At 39.3% G+C, this 23,702-nt stretch overlaps 1 protein-coding gene across 7 annotated transcripts in view; it reads left to right on the plus strand.

Annotated features, from left to right (window-relative positions):
• LOC131436133 (cyclic nucleotide-gated channel rod photoreceptor subunit alpha) overlaps positions 1-23,702 on the plus strand; it is a 437,495-nt gene that overhangs the window by 389,283 nt on the left and 24,510 nt on the right. For 6 of the 7 annotated variants that reach the window (XM_058604643.1, XM_058604645.1, XM_058604646.1 and 3 more), the window contains 2 exons: positions 16,919-17,086; positions 23,305-23,446. In XM_058604643.1, coding sequence (XP_058460626.1) covers positions 16,919-17,086; positions 23,305-23,446 — 310 coding nt within the window. The remainder of the gene's footprint in view (positions 1-16,918; positions 17,087-23,304; positions 23,447-23,702) is intronic. The other variant, XM_058604647.1, reaches the window with a different exon arrangement.

A 23,702-nucleotide genomic window follows, 5' to 3' on the forward strand; every position in this document is an offset into this window, starting at 1 on the left:
GCAGTTCCGGCCAACAGTTGCATTTTCTTGTTACCTGGTTTATTCCCGTGGAGTGAATCCGACAGCTGGTGGTTGTTTCAGAGCCAAATAGAGAACGGAGGGAGAGACCCCGACCGAACGGTTGGTGAGGTTATTACTGTTCGTACACATTGTTGGTGACAAGCCTGTTGCCAAAACTTGTTACGGCACATGTTGTTCGCTCCGATACTTGTGTGTTGCGGCGTGAGTTTGTTTTCAATGTATGCTATTTTTGTTTCATTGTTAGTCAATGGAGTGCCTGGAACGAAGAATGTTGAACATTTCGCATTCGCATATTTCAAAACAATGTTGCGAACAACTCGTTGGGTGTTGCGGTAGAGGCAAAGCCAATGACTGAAAGGGTTTTTGGTAAAATTAATGTAAGCAGAACAAGTATAAGTAAAGTTCGCAATTATCACTTTATCATTTCAGATGAACAGGTTTTTTCTAAAGCAACCTTGTGTTTTTCCATAAATATGTATATTTCATAGGAAATATACAGAAGTTTTTCTTCGCCGTGTCATCCACAATACGTAGTACTAAAAAACCTAATACATATTAGTATGTTGGTATTCATTAGTGAATCAAAACACTGTTTTTATCAAGCGATTTGCTATTATTAATTATATTAAATGCGAAACTGGGACATGCGAACTGGGACATTGGATAGTCTACCTTGGGTACGCAAGGAATTTTTACGATACTCCACGCATGTCCAAACGACATGATCAATATCGCGATAGACTTCGCCACAAGTACAATGATTAGTCTCGGGAAGTCTAATTCGAAGGAGATGTGCATCTAACGTGTAGTGATTGGACATGAGTCTGGACATCACACGAATGAAATCTCTATTCACATCCAGTCCCTTTGTCGATATTCAAGGAATAATTGAGTGCATCCACCGACCCAGATCATCTTTATCCCAAGAAGCTTACCAGCTGGCAAGTGTTCTTCGACGGGACGCGCTATAGAATTCGTTGAAAGCAATCGGTCTCTCATAAATTTCACCCTCAATAGCACCACGTTTGGCTAAACTATCGGCTCTTTCATTGCCTGGAATGGAGCAATGATTTGGGACCCGAACTATTGTGATTTGATAATCATTATTCAATATAACGTTCAGGCACTGTTTTATTTTGTCCAAGAAAAACGGTTCATTTTTGCCAGCAGCGTTTGAGCGAATGCCTTCAGTTGCACTCAGACCGTCAAAACCTGTTGGATCATTCTTCCCACCATATGAAGTTGAAGCTGTGCGGAATCATGCTTTCTTAAAAAGACGACCAGCTCTGTTTTCTTTGCAGAGAATTCTATACCCAGATGAACAGCCCAAACGAAAAAGTGTTCTAAGGTATCTTCCAATGGTTTTTGCAGATTAATAGCTTTGGGTAACTGAAACCACGCCATCATCTGCCAATTGTCTTAGTGTGCAGGGGGTTACTAGACAGCTGTCAATGTCATTCACGTAAAAAATTTTAGAGGAGCGGACTGAGGCATGAGCCTTGCGGGAGACCCATGTAGCTAATTCTGAATGTTTCCAAATCGCTATGTGAAAAATACATGCATTTCTCTGACAAAAGGTTGTGCAAATAGTTTTTTATAATCGCTGGAAGTCCATGTTGATGGAGCTTGTCTGAAAGAACATCAATGGAAACTGAATCAAATGCTCCTTTAATGTCTAAAAATACAGATGCTATTTGTTATTTTTGAGCGAAGGCAATTTGGATGTCAGTCGATAGTAATGCAAGGCAATCATTCGTCCCTTCATTTCTACGGAAACCAAACTGAGTATCTGACAACAAGCCGTTCGTCTCGACCCAAGTGTCGAGACGTCGTAGAATAATTGTTTTGAACAATTTTCTGATGCAGGACAACATTGCAATGGGTCTATATGAGTTGTGATTGGAAGCTGGTTTACCCGGCTTTTGAATGGCCATAACTTTCACTTGCCTCCAGTCAGGTGGAATACTATTTTGCTCAAGAAACTTGTTGAACAATTCCAACAAACGTCTTATTTCATGAGTTCGGGCAGATTCTTCACCAAGTTGAATTTACCTCTGTCCAACCCAGGAGCGTTATTGTTACAAGACATGAGTGCTATTGAAAATTCCATCATTTTTTTTTATTCAATAATGTAATATAATTTTAGGCACACTGCTTAAGCTCTAAGATGCCAAGGGTATTTTCTAATCTTACTTAACGACTAACTTAAAACTATAATAGTATCATTAGACTATGTCGTCTCGGGTTCTCGTAAATCGTAATGGCGGCAGTGGTCGATGAATTGAGTGTTGCATGAGTCTTCCAGATGGCGTTGGTCCGTGTGGGTCCGCGGGAAACACCCCCAGGCTACGAAGGCCCGGCGGGTGGCCCGCATGCTGATTTTCGACTGGAGCGGTCTTCCGTGGGCGGTGTTGATGATATTGCCGAAGAGAATGAAAGAAAAGTAAATATTGTGGAAAACGTGGCAAAAAAGGTGGATGTGGGAACAAAATGTTTGAAAACGACAGAGATCTAATTAGTTGCCATCGAGATGGAGAAGAGACAGGGAAGGGGGAACGAAAAAGTTAGTGACAAAAAAAATCTTGTTAGTTCCATTGAAGATGGTGGACAGGGACGGGGATCGAGAGAATCGGGCGGATGTTAGTGTCGAACCTGTAGGTGGATATTATACTTTCTGAGCGAGGAATAACACATTACACTTGTATATCAATGTGTTTAAGGTACTGGTATATGAGAAGCATATACAAACTATCCCGACTCGCCAACACATCCCGAACCGGAACCTCAGGCGGTCTACCTCGGGCCCTAAGGGATTCCAGTAGCTTCGACCTGGCGTCACGATACTCTACGCACGACCACACGACATGCTCGATGTACTGATAACCGTCGCCACAGGTGCAGAGACCGCTCTCCGCAAGTCCAACACGCCGGAGATGTGCGTTGAAGGTGTAGTGAGCCGCGACATAACACGAATGAAATCGCGACTCATGTTCAGAAAATTCCATAATTGAAAAGGGGCTATCAATGGAACCAGTATTTGAATAAGACTCCCTAATGATGCTATGCGTAGGAACAGAATCTGGACAAACTTTCCTCGCAAAGTCAAATATCCATCGGTTCGAGTATTCCCCACTGGCAACCTTGCCTTGTTATAAGCTGGATAACCTCTCTCAAGGTTTTCTTAAATTAATGTTTGAAAAAATCACAGCGGTACACAACAAAATAAAAAAAATTATTTTACCTTATAAGATGCAATTCATCAGAACCTAATTCGTCAAAATAATAGAAATAATACATTCTTTCATAACGACTTGATGTTGGATGAGGCTGAATTTTCCAAGTTACGGCTGTAATTTCCATTATGCTATCAAGTGGGACTGTGTGATTGTGTATGCGCCATTTAGCAACCAAGCAGATGTGTCAATTGTCTTAATATAATAATTGGAATTGATTTAAAATAAACTCAAATGAATGATAAAACGTTAACTTGTACTTTTTGAATAAAGATTGATTTTTGTACTGCGGAATAAAGATTGATTCAAAAATCTCAGGACGAAGTTCCCAAGGAAACTAGGTCACTAAGCATCAAAGCAATTGCATAGGTGTATCTAATAAGCAAATGTATGTGGTATTTTCCGTTTACTAAGTGAAAAAATATTTTATGCGGCTTCGCCACATCGATTTGATTCGTGTGCTGTCCGACCTCGCTCCCGCTCGTTCGGACCTAACTAAAGCAAAGAAACCTAGCTTTGAGTAAAAAGGGCAAACGAGGTGGTTACAGGTTTGTATGCAAGAGGCCGCCGCTTCCGACGGCGGGTCGGCGGCCAACTCAGCCGGCGTCGCCTTGGCGGCTTTATGTCGCCGAGCCATCTTGGCTTCGGTTATGTTGCTGCGGAGGCATAATAACACAACAAAATGAAATGATGTATTCGAAATTACCCTTTTGGCGAAATGACCCTTTCGGCGAAACGACTTTCGGTGAAATGGCATTCGGCGAAAAGACCCGCTCCCAGGCGCGTATACATGGAAACCCTTAAAACATTCTTCTTAGGGGTTCAAATAACTCCTCTCCCCTCCACCTAACCCCTACTCAAAGAACTCAAGACATTATTAGGGTATTAGGGGAGACCGAGGCTAGAACGGACACCGGGGTAAACTAAACAGCTTAAATATTTTTTAAACCTGTAACTATTTCGATCGATGGATTGACTTTGTAAACGTGCTGTCATGTGATAGACAGCCGTCAGCTAGGTAGAGGTTGAGACATCAGTCTCACGAAAGGTAGAAATTAAAGTATATTGAGAGTATTTTGGGTTGGTCACTTCTGCGCGATTTGGTATGAAAACTAATGCATATTTTTCGAAATCACTAATTAGGAATTGTAGATGAAGGTTGAATCTACACAACGCGCAGTGGGAAAAAATCTATGAAACCACGCAAAGAATTCTGTAACTCATTAAATTAATTAAGATACGTCAACAAACTAAAGCGATGTCTTATGTAAAAATGTCCAAGGAATTCAATGGAATGGTTTACAATGGCTGCACGAATCGCAATTCTGCTCTTTTTACCCCAAATATACAGCAGTTTTGGGGTTTCCTATAACATTCGCTCTGTAACTTGAAAAGATGTCTAGTGCGGCATTGTGAAATAGCCTACTTTCATATAAAAAAGTCTGGAAAATCGATTAGAAGAACCCACACTAGCCGCACGAAACGTTTTGGTGGCTATTTTACCCCAATTCCTCCATTTCATGAGATCCTTACTGTAAATCGTCCTTAAATCTTGGTAAAACTTCTTGCAAGTTTTACCAAGATTTAAGGACCTAGCTTATCTTATGTAAAAAAGTCTGGAGAATCGAATGGAAAAACCTACACTGGCCGCACGAAACGTTTTGATGACTGTTTTACCCAATTTCCTCCATTTTGTGGTATTTTATTGTAAATCGGTCTTGAATCATGGTAAAACTTATTGGAAGTTTACTAAATCTAGCTTATCTTATGTAAAAAAGTCTGTAGAACCGAATGGAAGAACCTACACTGACCGCACGAAACCCTTCCGCTTCCACTATTCGATTCTCCAGACATTTTAACATAAAATCAAACTATTTCAGTAGACCGCACTGGATTTCTTTTCAAGTTACAGAACAAATACTACAGAAAACCCTAAAACTGCTGGGCATTTGGGGTGAAACAAGCAGGATGGCGATTCGTGCGGCCATTAAAAACCATTCCATTGAATTTCTTGGATTTTTTTTTACATAAGAAACACACTTGTTTGTTGCTTTTTTCCATGGTTCCCGATTTCTTTGCGGGTTTCCTGGGTATTTTTCCCCACTGTGCAACGGTAGAGATAACTTGGGTAAAAACCTAGTTTTAATGAAAGATTTTTATTCAATTTCCAAAAAGTATTCGGCTCAGCCCGGCTTTCCTATATTATGGGAAATCTTTGCTTTAGATATTTAAGTCAAATGATGATACTTATGGAAATTAACAAACATGATCTGAGCCCCCCTTATCCCGGAAAAATAATTTCTGGGTACGCGCTTGATTCGGGTAGTTCAAAAAAGCATGCTTCCGCGTTTATATCTCATATTCGGCAACATATCTTAGACCAATCGTATCAGCCATAACACATTTGAACGAGATCATTGGTCGGATAATTGAATCACTTGTACGATTATTTCTCCGAAACATGAAGTGAAGCCATATCGAAATCGACCCACAGCTCAATTTCAGTCTCCAACGAGCCTAAAAATATTGATATCGGTTAATCCATATACAAGCAAAATTGAAGAAAAATTGAGCGGTAGTGAGCTTTGACGTTTACGGTTCAGCCATCTCTGAGAAAATTGAGCGGAGAGAAAAAGTGCGTTTTGTTACTTATGGCACTTATATCAGTATATCTCCGGAACAGGCTGTCACAGCTTTTTGATTTTCTTGATCAATGACCCAATAGTAATTTTCAAACGAGTCTTAGTTTAGTAAAATCAGCTCAGCCATCTTCCGGAAAATTGAGCGGTAAATAAATTTATTGAAAGGTGCAAACATACACACAGAGACATTAGTTCGGGGTTGGGAATCGAACATCCAGGTGGGCTGCGTGAAAGACATCGACTATCCCATCACGCACACCCAGACATTTTCAGAGCTGGTTCGAATGGTATATGGGTCTCCGGAGCTGCGAACCAAAACTAGTTTTTCTAGTAATTCTATTACGTTTGTATAGAGAAAGGTAATATGTATGAAAAACAGGCCCGTGCGCAGTGGGGGGGGGGGGGGGGGTGTTTGGTGGTTTTAGTCCCCCCCATGAAGAATTTTTTTAAAATTAAGTTTCATGAACAATGGAGTACTTATTATATTAAAGTGCAAATAACTTGACAATTCATACTACGTTTTCAGAATTTTTTTTACAGTTTCAATATTGTGGATGACGCAACTTTTTTTTTCAAATTTTGGCGACTTCCCACTTTCTGTCAAGTGTTACTGGAAATGCAGTCATCGATGTTACGCATTTGTATAGTGCTTGCCCGAAGTACCGACTACCACCACTCTCAATAACGCGCATCTTTTCTCTAGAGTAAAGCCCAATACTCACATGCAGGGGAACTATTTCTTTTATCGTTTTCGCTAAAAAATGTTCTACAAAACTGCCTCCCCCCCCCTTTAATGATTTCTGCGCACGAGCCTGTCAGAATTCGTTTTACATTGTCAATATAGTGGATGAGGCGCCTTTTCACCTTTTGGACACCCACCTCTCCCCATGGATGATTCATGCGCACGGGCCTGATGAAAAACCATTTAACCAAAGCCTATAGTCGGGTAAGCATATGAATTTATATTGTTATACAAAAAATGAAAGAGATTAGACTGGAAATATTTTTCTCAACATTGTAACCCTTTACCAGCCATATTGATGAAGTGTGGGTTCTGTTGATTTTCATTTTTGACAATAAATAAATAATTTTTTGCGCGATGTGTTTCGGTTTAAAATTGTTTAATTATGCTAAAACATTATTATTGAGTGTAACATTCTACCACGCGTCTCCATTGAAGTTCTGTTAGAAGGAAACGCATGGTGCATAGCTACTAGAACTGAGCACTATGCATTTTTTTCTAATAGAGATTCAATGGAAACGCATGGTTGATTGCTAGTTTTGTTTTAGATCAAATATTGTGATAATTCGCATAAAAAATAAATAAACCGAAGCACTTTGACACTTTCAAAAGTTATTTACTTATCACTGAAATATCCAGAGAGATACAGAATTAAAAAAGTGTAAAAACATGTGTCTCAAGTATTTTTCAACACAAGAAATATATCTTCAAAATTTTTTAGAAAAAATGTGTATTCGATTCCTACAAAATCCCTGATTTTTTCTAAAGCTTTCGGTAAAATCAACAGAAGCACCTTTGCTCCGTCAATATGACAGCTAATGAATTGGAATTTTGGGCAAACAGTCTCCAGTGCTCTCAACTATGTTAGGGTATCGGCTTCAGTTGAAAACTGAATGTTAGGGTATCCGGCTAATTGAAAACCATTAGTTGGAGTGAAATCTGTTCTCTCTGTTCGATAGATTGACCTTGAAGGTGAGATGAAAATAGGTGCATTCGTTTCGAGTTTTCGCATCATTGTGATAGCAGAAAGATGTGTATCGAAAATAAGCTATCCATAAATTTTTCTGTCAAATTATGATAAAAAACGATATTTTATTCAAACTAAAAATTGACCCTTTATTGTACGAGGTTATACTTGAGCGTAATGAAAACCGGATGAAATTTAAGTTATTCCTTCACAAATTTTTGAACTTTTAATCGAACGCTCTTTATCAAGTACCGGAAAAGTGTTGCATCGCAGTTTTTGGACGGTTGAGCTCAATTTTTTTTTGAATTCTTTCATGTTCCCAGCTGCCTTACCAGTCTTCTTGAAGACCCTCTCCACGATTGCCCAGTAACGGTCGATGGGTCGAAGCTGAGGGCAAATTGGTAGATTGATATTAATCTAAACGAAATTTATACCCTTTTCCACAAGCCAATAGAGAGTGGTTTTGGAATAGTGAGCCGATGCTAAATCCGACCAAAACAGTGGAGGTGTACTATGCTTCTTATATAAAGGAAGCAATCTCTTCTGGAGACTCAGATCTATAGATTTCTGCATTATTAGTTTCGCTAGTGTAAAAAATGGTTTACTTCAAACTACAGGAACATATTGCTTGCCATACCAGTACCTTTCGACCGAATTTCTCCACTTGAATCGACCTGTCCGCATCGCTCACATCCTCCCCAACGATTTCCGGGCCCTTGTTGCTGCTCGCTTCTTCTGTTCTACACTTTGTTTCGGGATTTTCTCCTTCTTGTAGGTCTTCAGATGATTTCGCGTCTTGATACGCTGGATCATTCCGACACTCGTTCTTGCTTTTTTGGCCGAACCACGTATCTACATTGATTTGTTCTTCATGATTAAAGATACCACTTTCTGGTTCAGTTTCGGGTTGGAAGAACCGGGTTTTCTGCCTCTTCCTGGTAGCTCATCCAAAGAATAGTGTTCCTCAAACTTATTAATGATGGTTTTAACACTGGCATGATGAATTCCAAACCGCTTCGCCAATTTTCGCGTAGTATTACCCTTCTCACTTAACCATGTGTTCAGAACCTTAATTTTCACTTCCTTTTCAATACCCGACATTTTGGATTTCAACCGCACAAACAAGTAAAGAAACGAATGCTGACAGCAAAGCGCACAGCATGCTGTGATCTGAGCATAAAAAACCATGCGTACAACACAAATGTATGTCAATAACTTATTTTCGATACACTTCTTATTGAGCAACTTTCGAATTATTATTTCTGCGGTTTTGTTGCTTAGAGCCGAAGTGAAGATATACACAGCTTTTATCACCATTCGAAAGCCGAGTAATCGGCAATATAATATAGCCACTCTACTAATAAGATGACTATTGGTACAATAGCCCTTAAACGAGATATGAATTCCATTTGGGAAGCAGGTTCACATGCTTACCCGGCTATTGCCTTTATATGCACTTTGTAGGACTTTAATCAAAGATTCCAAATCTGCTCACCTTTTTATGCGATCACATGGCCAAAAAAAATCTGTAGTCAATTATAAACATAAATAAAATCAAGCATAAAAAAATAAACAGTTTTTACATAAAAAATGTTGGAGTAGATCTTACGTTATGTAGTCACTTTTCTCTCGGTCTTCCTCTTCAGCTTCATTTGAAGCTTCTTGTCGCTAAGGATCGTCGGCTTTCTTTCGATGCTCTGATTGTTGTCTAATAGTGCCAAGATGTTATAGATGCCGGAGCGAGCGTATCTGGCGTTCACAAAGTGCTGCGCGATGTCCGTTTTCGACGCAGCGGGGTGCCGCTATTTGAAGGCGCACAGCTCTGAACGGAGCTGCTTCACAGTTTTTGCCTTCACGATTAGAGTTCGGTTGACAGAATTGTCAAATTTTGTCTGCTGACTCATGAGTTACTATGATTGATGCTGCATGGGTAGTTTCGTCAGTGCAAGGTGAAAGTAAACCCATGAAAAATCGGAAATTTTTGTCAATTTTTACCTTTTTTATATATATAAAAAATAGGTATAGAATTCGCTCAAACTTTCGAAAAATTTTCCGAGGCCCGGAGGGCCGAATGTCATATACCAATCGATTCAGCTCGACGAACTGAGCAAATGTCTGTGTGTGTGTGTGTATGTGTGTGTGTCTGTATGTGTGTTGTCAACTAAGAGGTCGAGATCTCAGAGATGGCTGGACCGATTTTGATCAAACTAGTCGCAAATGAAAGGTCTCCCCGTCACCCAGAACGCTATTGAATGGTTTTGAGATCGGATGTTTTCTTTTTGAGTTATACGAAGTTTTATGTCAAAATTTTCAGTTTTTTGACAGTATCTGTCACATTTGACCTTGAAAACAGAATATGTTTCCAGACTTAGATTTCGCTCGGTAATACCTATCCAACAATCCATAGATTGTTAAAATCCGGCCATTTTTAACGGAGATATCGATATTTTTGTGTAAGCCTTATTCCAGTAGAAGGAATTTTGAGCGCTGTATGAAAAAGCAATGCTTGGGAGCAACATGAAACACGATTTTTTATACTGTTACATATAATTGTTTCTAAGTACCAAAAAGACTGTGTACAGCATCCTTTTTTATGACAATTCGCCTCGGACCAATTTTAGCACGGTTCATTTTTGGCAACATAATCTTTCGAATATGGCATATGTAAACCAGATGATACCAGCATTATCGAGTTGGAAGTAATTCCATAATTATATTGATTTAAACTATTTACAGCAATAAATGCTGGAAGAACATGACTTCCATATACCATACGATTCAGTTCGTCGAGATCAGCAAATGCATGTGTGACAAATAATTTCACTCAATTTTCTCGGAGATGGTTAAACCGTTTTCTACAAACTCAGATTCATATGAAAAGTCGTATACTCCCAAACAAGGTTCCTGAATTACGTTTGGATCCGACTTCTGATTGCGAAACCACAGGATGATATGTGAAACGAAATTAAAATAATGCAATAAATTTTTTTCGTAGATGGCTGAACCGATCTAAGATTCAAATGAAATCTAAGAATCAGCTATGATTCAAATGAGAGGTCTTAAAATCCTATAAAACCTCTTACTTTTTAGTCCGATCCGACTTCTGGTTTAGAAAATGCAGGGTGATTAGTATAAAAATGTCCATTTCACATAAATTAATCAGGTTTATCGGGTTTGCAGATTTGGATAGTCGATTACCAAATAAATTTATTTCAGTTTGAGCGGTATTCGTTTTTGGATTCGGAATGTACCCCCAAATTTTAATTCGCACTACAATTTCTCAAAGATGTCTACACACTGCTCAGGTGAATTTAACTGATTTCGGCTACACCGATTTTAGAATTCCGGTTCCAGTATCGAATCGATTCTCAAAGCTCAATCATTTTCTCAAAAAAGACCAAATCGAACTTCAAAAACAAATATTACAGGACTTAAGGTCCCATACAAAATTGGTGAATTTTATCCGATTCTGGAATTACAGATGATGAGTTTATAAATTTCATGTAAATTGTTTGGCGGAATAATTTATGGCCATTCGAAGCATTTTGGGCTATGCTAATTCCTGAATACCAGCTCTGGAAGTACCATAAATAATGACGAAAAACTCTAAAGTGGAACTTACTTCGACATCTCATGGAATGATCAATCGATTGTCACACGTTGTCAGATTAAAATTCGATACGATTTCGACATTACAGGGCAATGAGTGATTAAAATCTCAATTTGCCGTTTAAAACGACGATAATTAATATAATGTCATGAGAACTAAAACACCTAAGAATATCCATGCAAAAACACATGCGTATTGATGAAAAAAGGTATCATCTCACTGCTAGGTGGATTAATCACGTTTTTTAATCTATTCATCACCGATTAGTTATTTTGGGGGTCTGCCTTTATCGGCTAAGCTGTTAATTTTTTGGTATTTTGATTTCAAAAGAAAGAATGTGTTTTTTTTCAACGATATACAGGGTCCGGCACTCGAAGTGTAACCAATTAAAAAGGCCATAAATTCAGTTTGGAAAATTACTTTTACTTAATTCAAAGAACAAAATGTGTAAAAATAATACAAAATTCAGAATCAATTTACTTTTGCTCGATATGACCACCTTTTGCCTTGACTATGGCCTTGAGACGGTCAAAAAACGAATCGCAAGTTGCCGAATGTGACTTGCAGGTATTTAGGCCCACTCGCGGACAATAACTTTTTTCAGCGCCTCGAGACTGGTGTATCTTTTAGTTCGGACTTTGCTCTCCAAAATGGCCCAAAGAGAATAATCCATTGGATTCGCATCTGGTGAATTCGAGAGCCATTGTGTGGACGTGATGAAGTTCGGAACGTTGTTTTTCAGCCATTCTTGGTTCACTCGAGCTCTGTGAGACGGTGCCGAGTCCTGCTGAAACGTCCATGGTCTGCTACCGAAATATTTGTCTGCCCACGGCTTCAAAGCAACCTCCAGAATACTTTCCTGATAATATGTCGCATTTACCTTGACGCCAGGCTCGATGAAAACGATTGGAGAGCGCCCATCTGCGGTTACAGCGGCCCAAACCATTATCTGTTGCGGGTGCTGCCTCCTGGTGGCCAATCGATGACTCAAATTCTCGTATGAACGGTCAGTCAAGTAAACCCTATCGTTTTGAGAGTTTACGAATTGCTCAATTGGAAAAATTTTCTCGTCAGAAAATACAATGTTCGGAAATTGACCGCTTTCGGCCAAACGAAGCAACTCCTTCGCTCTCTCAAGTCAAGATTTTTTTTCGCGTTCACTTTTGGCAAAATGCTTTCTTGCGCTTGTAAACAATACAACTCCGAACTGTCATTTAGCAAATTTCTAGAGAGCTGATGCCCGTGCGTCAGCTGCGCGAGCGGTCTGAAGTTGGTTACACTTCGAGTGCCGGACCCTGTATTTAATAAAGTATACTACCTAAACTCTTAGATGCCGATGTCATTTGTTAACAGTGCTTAAGACTAGTATAATTTCTAGAATTATAACGTTGTGGTATTTGGTTCATGTTATCCGCAAATCTGGGGAATCCAGTTTCTAGTTGGTCCCCAGGTTACGAAGGCCCGATGGGTGGCCCGCATGTTGGTCATCGACTGGAGTGGCCTTCCGTGGGCGATGGTGGTGATATTATGGAAGAGAATAAAAGAAACATAGAGAAGTAAATGTTTTAGCAAACGGGGATAAAAGGGGGGAATGATAACAAAGTGATCAAGAAAAAAATGACTAGATATACTTAGTTGACATCGAGATACTGAAGAGACGTGGGAAGGGTGAGCGAAACAGTTAGTGACAGCAAGATGTATGTATCCTACTTGCTAGTGCAAAAGATAAATTGCTCATGAAAAAAACGAAAGGCAGGAAACAGGAAAAGCAGTGGACTTGTCAAACCGATTCGAAACGGTTGTGCCAGTCTTCTATGGCATCAATCCTCTAGAAACATAACCGTTAATTAGGCCACATACTATGCCGGAAACGGTTGTTGTTTCGTTGCCAGACTCTTGTCGTAATTCTGACAAAATGCCGGTTAAAATGTCTGACAGAAATACCCAACCACCCTAGGGGAAAGCCCATCGCGTACAAGTAGATAGAAGCAAAATCTACGAACTTGACTATAGGGATAAAATAGGTCCAAACACAAAACATAAAAATCAATCAAATTCATACCATATGATCAAAAAAGAACCGGAATTTTATTAAAAAACGTGCTTAATCCACCTTTTTTTATCAATCCGCATGTGTTTTTTGCATGAATATTTTTCGTTGTTTCAGTTTTCATGACATTATTCTAATGTCAGTCGTTTTAAGTGGCAATTTGAGATTTTAATCACTCATTACTCTGTAATGTAGAAACTGCAAATCGGATCGAATTTGAATCTAAAAGTGTAACAATCGATTGAACATTCCATGATATGCCGAAGTAATTTTCACTTTAGAGTTTAGTGTAATTTAAGGTACTTCCAGAGCCGATTTTCAGGAACCAGCATAACCCAAACCGATTCGTATGGCCATATGACGAATAAATTGCAATATTTTTGAATAAATAGCAATATCGCTTTGAGAAACGGAATTCTAAAATCGGTATGGCCGAAGTCAGACAAATTCACCTGAGTAGCTGTATAGTTTACATTTGTTTCAAAATATTTAAAAATCAATGTAGACATCTTTGAGGAATCGTAGTGCTAATTAAATTTTTGGGTGCCTTCCGAAACGAAAACTGAATACAACCAAAAATGAAATAAGTTTATTTGGTTATCGACTATCCAAATCTGCTAACCAGATAAAACTGTATGTAATTTCTGTGAAATAGACATTTTCAAACTAATCACCCTGTATCTCCGAAACCGGAAGTTGGATCTGACTGAAACACAAGATGTTTTATGGAATCTTAAAACTTTTCATTTGAATCTTAGATCGGTTCAGCCATCTACAAGAAAAATGAGTAATATAGTTCCGGAACCAGAGGTCGAAGCCAAACATAACTCAGGAGACTTGTTTGGGAGTATACGACTTTTCATACGAATCTGAGTTTGTAGAAAACGGTTGAGTCATCTCCGAAAAAAAATTGAGTGACGTTATCACACACGCATTGCTGATCTCGACGAACTGATTCGAATGGTATATGGCTGTTATGTTTTTCCAGCATTTATTTCTGTGAAAAATTTAAATCAATATAATTATGGAATTGCTTTCAACTCGAAAATTCTGCCATAATCTGGTTTTCATATGTCATATTCGAACGATTATGTTGCCAAAAAAGAACCGTGCCAAAATCGGTCCGAGGCAAAATATCATGCTGTACACAGTTTTTTGGGTACTTAGAAACAAATGTATGTAACAGTATGAAAATCGTGTTTTATGTTGCTCCCAAGCATTTCTTTGCCAGATAGCGCTCAAAACTTCTACTGCTGGAATAGGGGAAAAAGTCGCTTACACAAAAATTTCGATATCTCCGTTAAAAAAGGACGGATTTTAATAGTCTATGGCTTGTTGGATAAGTATTACCGTGCGGAATCTAAGTCTGAAAATATATTCTGTTTTCAAGGTCAATTGTGACAGATACTGTCAAAAAACTGAAAATTTTGACATAAAACTTCGTATAACTCAAAAAGTAAACATCTGATCTCAAAACCATTCAATAGCGTTTTGGGTGACGGGGAGACCTTTCATTTGCGACTAGTTTGATCAAAATCGGTCCAGCCATCTCTGAGATCTCGACCTCTTAGTTGACAACACACATACAGACACACACACATACACACACACACACACACACACAGACATTTGTTCAGTTCGTCGAGCTGAATCGATTGGTATATATCATTCGGCCCTCCGGGCCTCGGAAAAATTTTCTAAAGTTTGAGCGAATTCTATACCTATTTTTTATATATATATAAAAAGGTAAAACGCAAAATTTCAATTTTTAATAAATTTCTTTATCATCGCATTCAAAGTACTCTCCTCCTGCGGCAATACATGCATGCCAACGCTTGATCCAATTTTCCATACAAGTTTTATATGCCGCCGAAGGTATGGTCTTTAGTTCACGCAGCGAATTCTCTTTTATGGTCTCTATGGTCTCAAAACGCGTTCCCCGCAATGGCAATTTGAGTCAGGGGAAGAGGAAAAAGTCACACGGGGCCATATCTGGAGAGTACGGTGCTTGGTTGATGATATTGGTTGAGTTTTTGGCCAAAAAACTGCGACACAACCAACGCTGTGTGAGCCGTCGCATTATCGTGGTGGTGGTCCAGCCGAAAAGCGACGCGTTTCAAACCCAAAACATCAGTTAAAATGTGTTCGGCTGATCCATAAGAGATGCCCAACAATACAGCAATCTCTCTAATCGGTTCAGAACGATTTTGCAACACGATTTGCTTCGCCGATTCAATGTTTTCTTCAGTAACAGATGTTGTTGGGCGGCCAGGGATATCATCATGATCCAAAGGCCTTTTCTAACATTTTAAACGTTTCGGAACACTTAAATCCATTTGCAACACAAAATTTGATGCACGCACGTTGTTCTAAATTTTCATCCATTATAAAAATCGCCACACGAAAATTTTTCAACTTCTTTGTATAGACGCCAAACAAAAACTAATCTTACGATATGCGTCAAGATTTGACAGAATGTGTATAAAAGTGTTGCCAACGTTGAGAGAATAAAACTTTACCGATTGGACAAGCGCGGGAATTGTTAAATGAAAATTCCGGTTCTTTTTTTATCATAAGGTATATCGTCATTAAAGATTCACCTTATGCTTCAGTCAATAGCGCATATGAGGCTCCGTTTTTTTCAAACCTAATCAGAAAAAAAAAAAAACAACTTGTTCTTCTATGAGCATATCAGCTGAGAGACGTTCGCAGAGTGAATTTCATTTCAAACAAGAGTGATTGCATCATCCTGCTGCTGGTCGTTTGCATTGGAGAAAAATATAACGAAAAGTGAACAACGATGACGAGTATTCTACAAAATCAGTCCTTCTAAGGGCTCTAAATGTTATGTAACTACAAAGATTACATATCTGCAGATCGGAGATAAATACAAACGAAATCTTCCGAAACCAAATGGTCTTTTTCAAGACTACAAAAACTTGAACGGTCGAACTGTATATCCATATAAATTTCGAATGGAGTCCTACGTCAATCGCGCAATTATATCTCTGACATTACCTAAAACGAAAAAAAAATATCTTGCCAGGTTAATTTTACTTTAGAATAAGTATGTCTCCTTCATAAACACCGAATCAGTTATGGAGGCAGTAAAAATACTTTGTTTAGAAATTACATCTAGAACCTAATAGAATAGAACCCATACACTAAACCAATCGTTCCTTAGCTCTTCATTTCTCCGATTTTCTTTTATCTATCTTTTTGCATCGTGATTGCATCCCATGAACCTTCCCTAATTTTTTCACCCTGTAAACCTCAATTGCTTTATTAGGCACAGGACATTTATTCGGTTAGTTGCTTTATACTATCACTGGCGCATTTCCGTATCTTCTTTCCATTGAGCACCACTATTTCCGGTTTATTGTTACAACTTATCTTGGTACGATTTGATTACCTTCCCAACCCCGCCTACCACCCTACCGTTCAATTCGGTACATTTCCGTTTCTAATCGGTTAACTCCCTATTTGATCTCAGATTGATGTCTTCGTGTAATCTTTTCTCGCATTCATTTTTCTACATCCATCTCCCCACCGTCGTACGAAGGTAGAATCGAACTAATGAGGCACACTTTTTTTTCATTCTTCTCACCCACCAACTTTCTGTGACTGTGATGTGGCGGTACGTCGGAACACAGGTAACCGCCGGACTGCCAGCGTACGGTCGGTTGGCTACAGCGATCTGTTTGTGCTCAGCAAGAAGGACATGTGGGACGTGCTGAAGGAGTATCCGGCGGCCAGAGTGCGACTGGAGGCGATCGCCGTCAAACGGCTCGAAAAGTACAAGAAGGCCCCGCTCGAGAAAGGTAATGTCGGGATGAGCTAGCCCCACCCCCCTCCAACTCTCCTTCTTCCCATCCGCATCAGAATCCATCCATTCATTTTCGATCACCTACCATTTTTCACTATTGAGCAAGTATGGAGCTGTTGTTTGTGTGCGTGTGCATATATACTAGTGAGTCGGGATTGCCATCTAAGCGCTACACTTGAATAGTTTAGAATAGTTCGTAACATACACCAGGCTATGGCTTATCTTCTTCTACCTGGCCAGTTGAGTATAATTTAATTATGTTGTTGTGGTTATTTTAACTTTTTTTCCGTTCCGTATCATGAATTGCTATGGGAGATATGCATGGGAATTGGAGCTTTTATCGGATTTTGTGAAAGTTCGGTAGATTGAAAATTGTTTTATTAATTTGTTTGATTGAACACTTGCGCGTTTTGGTTTGTTGTGATATGATGATAGGCATATGTTGATGCTGTTAAATGAAACGGACACAGCATAGCGTAATCAGTGTAAATAATTTTTGCATTATCGTAGGAAGAAATATTACATTAAGTCGCTTTATAATTTATGCGTTGGTTCGAGCAGTAAACATATATTGAAAGCACCCAAGCAGTATATATTCAGTGCTGACACAGCATGCAGATGACCGTTGATAATCTATACAGTAGAAATTGCGCGGCGTCCGGATTGCAAACTCATTCCGCATGGTTTATGCAGTTTGGTTAGGTTCATAATCGTAGCTTGTTTGTGGTGATATCAGCTCTGATCGATATCGATTTCCGATGACCAATGATAGTCCAAATTTGACAGACAAAATATACAGTTAGTTTTTTTTTCATAAATACGTTTATTTCTTAAGGCAGTTTACATAAGTTTTTCTTCGCCGTAGCATCACTTTTACATAATATTCTTATCCTAATTTAATTCTAACATAGTCACAACGTTTTGCATTTATTAAAACATATTCTCTTATTACTTAAATATCATCTTAGGTAACTCGTCATTAATTATGAAATCTACTCGGAAATATTATTTGAACCAAACGATTAACTTCTATAAATTATAAAATAAGCTGTTATTTTCAGACATTTTGTTAATAATTTCATAAACTGTTTCGAGTTTGTTTGTATCATTACATTATTTTTATTCTAATTTAGCTATTGGTTGAACTCATGGACGCAGCTGGGATCAGAACTAAGTCTTGAAAGGGGCCTTTATTAAATTGAAACTCCAGTTTTCTTTATGAAATGATAAATAAGTTTCATGTATGAAAGGTCAAGAATGAAAGCAAGAATGTCTCGAACTGGGATATTGGATAGTTTACCTTGGGTACGCAAAGAATTTATTAGTTGAGATCTGACATCACGATACTCCACGCATGTCCAAACGACATGATCAATATCTCGATAACCTTCGCCACAAGCACAATGATTAGTCTCGGAGAGCCCAATTCGAAGGAGATGTGCATCTAACGTGTAGTGATTGGACATGAGTCTGGACATCACACGAATGAAATCTCTACTCACATCCAGTCCCCTGAACCATGCCTTTGTCGATATTTTCGGAATAATTGAGTGCATCCACCGACCCAGATCATCTTTATCCCAAGAAGCTTGCCAGCTGGCAAGTGTTCTTTGGCGAGACGAGCTATAGAATTTGTTGAAAGCAATTGGTCTCTCATAAATTTTACCCTCAATAGCACCACGTTTGGCTAAAATATCGGCTCTTTCATTGCCAGGAATGGAGCAATGAGCCGGGACCCAGACTATAGTGATTAGATAATTATTGTTCAATATGTCGTTCAGGCACTGTTTTATTTTGCCCAGGAAAAACGGTTCAGTCTTGCCAGTCATGTTTGAGCGAATGGCTTCAATTGCACTCAGACTATCTGTGAAGAGGAAATAATGGTTTGGAGATAATGTGACGATTACACTCAAACTATAATGAACTGCTGCTAACTCTGCTATATAAACAGATGCAGGTTCTTGAAGCCTAAATGAGGCCGAAACATTATTGTTGAACATACCAAACCCTGTCGCTTCTTCAATTCGCGATCCGTCCGTGTAAAACATTTTCTCAGAGTCAATATGCCTGAACTTACTTGAAAATATTTTTGGGATTTCCGTCGAACGTAGATGATCCGGGATTCCACGCACTTCGCGCTGCATGGATGTATCGAAAAATAAAGTTGAGTCAGGGACATTTAGGAGGCTGACACGGATAGGAATATATCTTGAAGGGTTGATTTCCTGTGACATATGGTTAAAATATACTGTCATAAATTTTGTTTGAGATCGAAGCTCGACTAGTCGTTCGAAATTATTAATTACCATGGGATTCAGCACCTCACATCTTATTAGCAGGCGTGATGAAAGCTCCCAAAATCGATCTTTTAATGGAAGAACTCCCGCCAGAACTTCAAGACTCATTGTATGTGTCGAATGCATGCACCCTAAAGCAATTCGCAAACAACGGTACTGAATTCGCTCAAGTTTGATAAAATGAGAGTTTGCAGCGGAACGAAAACAAACGCATCCATATTCCATCACTGAAAGTATCGTTGTTTGATACAATTTTATTAGATCTTGCGGATGAGAACCCCACCAAGATCCTGTTATTGTTCGAAGAAAATTTACTCTTTGTTGGCATTTCGTTATCAGATACCTAATGTGTCCTCCCCACGTGCATTTGGAATCGAACCACACCCCGAGGTATTTAAAAGTTAAAACCTGTTGGATCATTCTTCCCATCATATGGAGCTGAAGCTGCGCGGGATCATGCTTTCTTGAAAAGACGACTAACTCTGTTTTCTCCGCAGAGAATTCGATACCAAGATGAACAGCCCAATCGGACAAGTTATCTAAGGTATCTTGCAATGGTTTATGCAGATCAATAGCTTTGGGTCCAGTAACTGAAACCACGCCATCATCTGCCAATTGTCTTAGTGTACATGGGGTTACTAGACAGCTGTCAATGTCATTTACGTAAAAATTATAGAGGAGCGGACTGAGGCATGAGCCTTGCGGGAGACCCATGTAACTATTTCTGAGTGTTGCCAAATCGCCATGTGAAAAATGCATGCGTTTCTCTGACAAAAGGTTGTGCAAATAATTATTTATAACCGCTGGGAGTCCATTTTGGTGAAGCTTGTCTGAAAGAACATCAATGGAAACTGAATCAAATGCTCCTTTAATGTCTAAAAATACAGATGCCATTTGTTGCTTTTGAGCGAAGGCAATTTGGATGTCAGACGAAAGTAATGCAAGGCAATCATTCGTCCCTTTATTTCTACGGAAGCCAAACTGAGTATCTGACAACAAACCGTTCGTCTCGACCCAAGTGTCGAGACGTCGTAGAATAATTTTTTCGAACAATTTTCTGATGCAGGACAACATCGCAATGGGTCTATATGAGTTGTGATTGGAAGCTGGTTTCCCCGGTTTTTGAATGGCGATAACTTTCACTTGTCTCCAGTCAGGTGGAACAATATTTTGCTCAAGAAACTTGTTGAACAATTCCAACAAACGTCTTTTTGCGAGGTTGGGCAGATTTTCACCAAGTTGAATTTAATTCTGTCCAACCCTGGAGCGTTATTGTTACAAGACAAGAGTGCTATAGAAAATTCCATCATTGAAAATGGGTTATTAATAAAACCATTATTTGGAGGAGATTCCCGTATAATGCTCTGCGTAGGAACAGAATCTGGGCAAACTTTCCTAGCAAAGTCAAATATCCATCGGTTCAAGTATTCATCACTCTCATTGCCCACGTTACGATTCCTCATTCGTCTGGCCGTGTTCCAAAGAGTGCTCATTGAGGTATCTCTTGACAAACCTTCGACAAAATGTCTCCAATAGCTACATTTTTTGGCTCGAAGTATGCTCTTGTACTTGGTTTCTAAAACCATAAGTTTTTCAAATTTCTGAGGAGTTCCTCCTCCCCGTTTTAGAAACGTCTTGCAAGCATTTTGTTTTGCGAGTTTAGCCTCTGAGCACTCTTTGTCCCACCAGGGGTTGGGAGGCCTTCTGTTAGTCGTTGGCCCAGGAAAGCGTTTAGTTTGGGATTGTTCTGCTGCCTCCAGAATCGAACAAATGAGGAAGTCATATTCTTCAAGTGAAGGGAGCTCTTCCATTGAATTCAAAATACTAGAGATACTACTTTGGTATTTAATCCAGTCGATATTTTTTGTCAAATCATATGGAATACTAGCGGAAGTAGCAATGCAATTGCTACTGCTAATTGAGATGATGATTGGTAAATGATCGCTACCGTGTAAATCAGGCAGTATTTTCCAGGTGCAATCTAGTCGAATTGATGTTGAGCAAAGAGATAGATCTAATGCACTTGGGCGTGCCGGAGGTCTTGGGATCCGTGTCATGCTACCCATATTTAATACCGTCATGCTAAAATTGTCACAAATGTTTTGTATTAAAGATGATCTGCTATCATTGTAAACGGAACCCCACATAATACCGTGCGAATTTAAATCCCCCAGAATCAATCGTGGAGCAGGAAGGGCTTCAACCATTTCATTAAGCTGTTGCTGTCCAACTTGTGCTTTTGGAGGAATATAAACCGAAGCTATGCAAATATCTTTGCCTTTAATGTTTATTTGGCAAGCAACAACTTCTATACTAGAAGTTGAAGGGATGTTTAATCTATAAAAGGAATAGCATTTCTTAATTCCCAAAAGCACTCCACCATACGGAGAGTCTCTATCGAGACGTATAATGTTAAAATCATTAAAATTTAAAGCTATGTTTGAAGTAAGCCATGTTTCGCATAAAGCAAATACATCACATTTTTGACTATGCAATAATATTTTAAATGAATCAAGTTTTGGCATGATGCTTCGACAATTCCACTGCAGGACAGTGATTGTATCATTTGCGACGGGTGATAAATTATCCATCAAAAGATACAAAACCTGAGACAATTGGCCATTGAGCTGATAACTGCTTCAAAAAGGTTCTAGCTATTGGAAGGAATGCCATTATGAGGGTCTTTAAGGGTTCAGATATATTGAATGCTGAGAAAATCCATTCAACAATTTCCGAAAACTTCAGTAATCCTGTTGGTGGCTGTGAAATGGAGCCCACTGGATTATTATCTTTTTCTGTACTAGATCCTGGATTGGTTTGTGAATTTAACAAACCAGGAGGCACAGTCTTTGGTTTTGACTTTTTTTGTTTAACACGGGGATCTTTTTTTGAAGATGAAATTTTAGGTGTCTTTTTTGGTAATTTGGAGGAAGACTTCTTTCTCTTAACTGACCCTTGGGTAGTGATAAACGAATTACCTTCACTATTTTCGTCAGAGTCAGAGTCCTCTGGTTCCTCTAGATTTGAAAACCCGTTTTCGGTTTCCAAAGGGGGGACATCAATGACCGTTTTAAGCATTTCTGCATATGTGCGCTTAGACCGTGCTTTTAAAGAAAGCTTAATTTTGTCTTTGTGCACTTTAAATGCAGTGCATACTGAAATATCCTCATGAGGACTTTCCCCACAATAAATACATTTTTCAATTTCCTTGTTGCAATCATTATCTTTATGAGGTCCTTCACACTTAATACATTTTGGTTTATTGCTACAGTAAGTAGCTGTGTGTCCGAATTTTTTGCAGTTCGTACAATTCATTACATTTGGAACAAAAAGCCGAACAGGGAGGCGAATTTTATCGACATAGACATGGGACGGCAACGCAGACCCGGCAAATGTCACTCGAAACGAGTCTGATGGGCGATAAACTTTTTTTTCCTCTTCATGAACTACTGAGTACAGTTGTTTGCACTCCAGTATTTTCACACCCTCAAGCATAGAGTTCTTGAAACGACCAACACCATGCTTGAGTAAATCATCTACCGAAAGACTCGCTTCGGTAACAACACCGTCAAAATATACAATTAGTGTTTTAGTAGAAAAGAGAATTTTCACCTGTCCGTGGGTAATGCATCTTCACACACACACACACGCACGCACATATTTCACACTCATGGAAGCTTTTCCCAGCTGCGGATGCCGTTATTCGTTTCGCAAATGTCATTGCACACATCTGCCCCAAAGCGCTGCTCTGCGTTACAACGGACAGTGGCTGGCAATTTATTAGATTCAGTGGTAGATTTAGATGGATGACCGCCCACTCGTTCGCTAGAGTACGCGCTCCGATCCCGAGCTGTTCGATTAGACTGTTACTGTGTTAATTATGTGCTATTTTTGCGATTGACTATCCGAACCAAAGTTGCTATGGGACGCTGCCAGTCGACGCCAGGATTAGTGGAGACGCGGGGCCGCACCACCATCGAGGACATGTGGATATCGCCGACGACCGCGGTTACATCCGCCGGCTCGATGGTCCCGGCTTATCCACCGCCACCGGGCAGGTAAGGGGCTAGTCTCAGAACGTGTCACCATTCAGGTTCTCTCGTGCGTGATTCCTCATCCCGACATTTCCATTATATTGATATTTTATGACTGTAGTAGCTTTGACGTCTAGAATTTTCCATATAACAGCGCAACACACTCGTACTAACATGCTATTTCTTTCGAGATCGTTCTTTTTTTTTCTAATAGGAACCCACAGCTTCGAGTGATGACTACTGTGCAGCAAGAGACATCTGGTACGACAAAAGCTTCCTA

This window comes from Malaya genurostris, chromosome 3 (genome assembly GCF_030247185.1).
Source record: "Malaya genurostris strain Urasoe2022 chromosome 3, Malgen_1.1, whole genome shotgun sequence".
Classification (NCBI taxonomy): domain Eukaryota; kingdom Metazoa; phylum Arthropoda; class Insecta; order Diptera; family Culicidae; genus Malaya; species Malaya genurostris.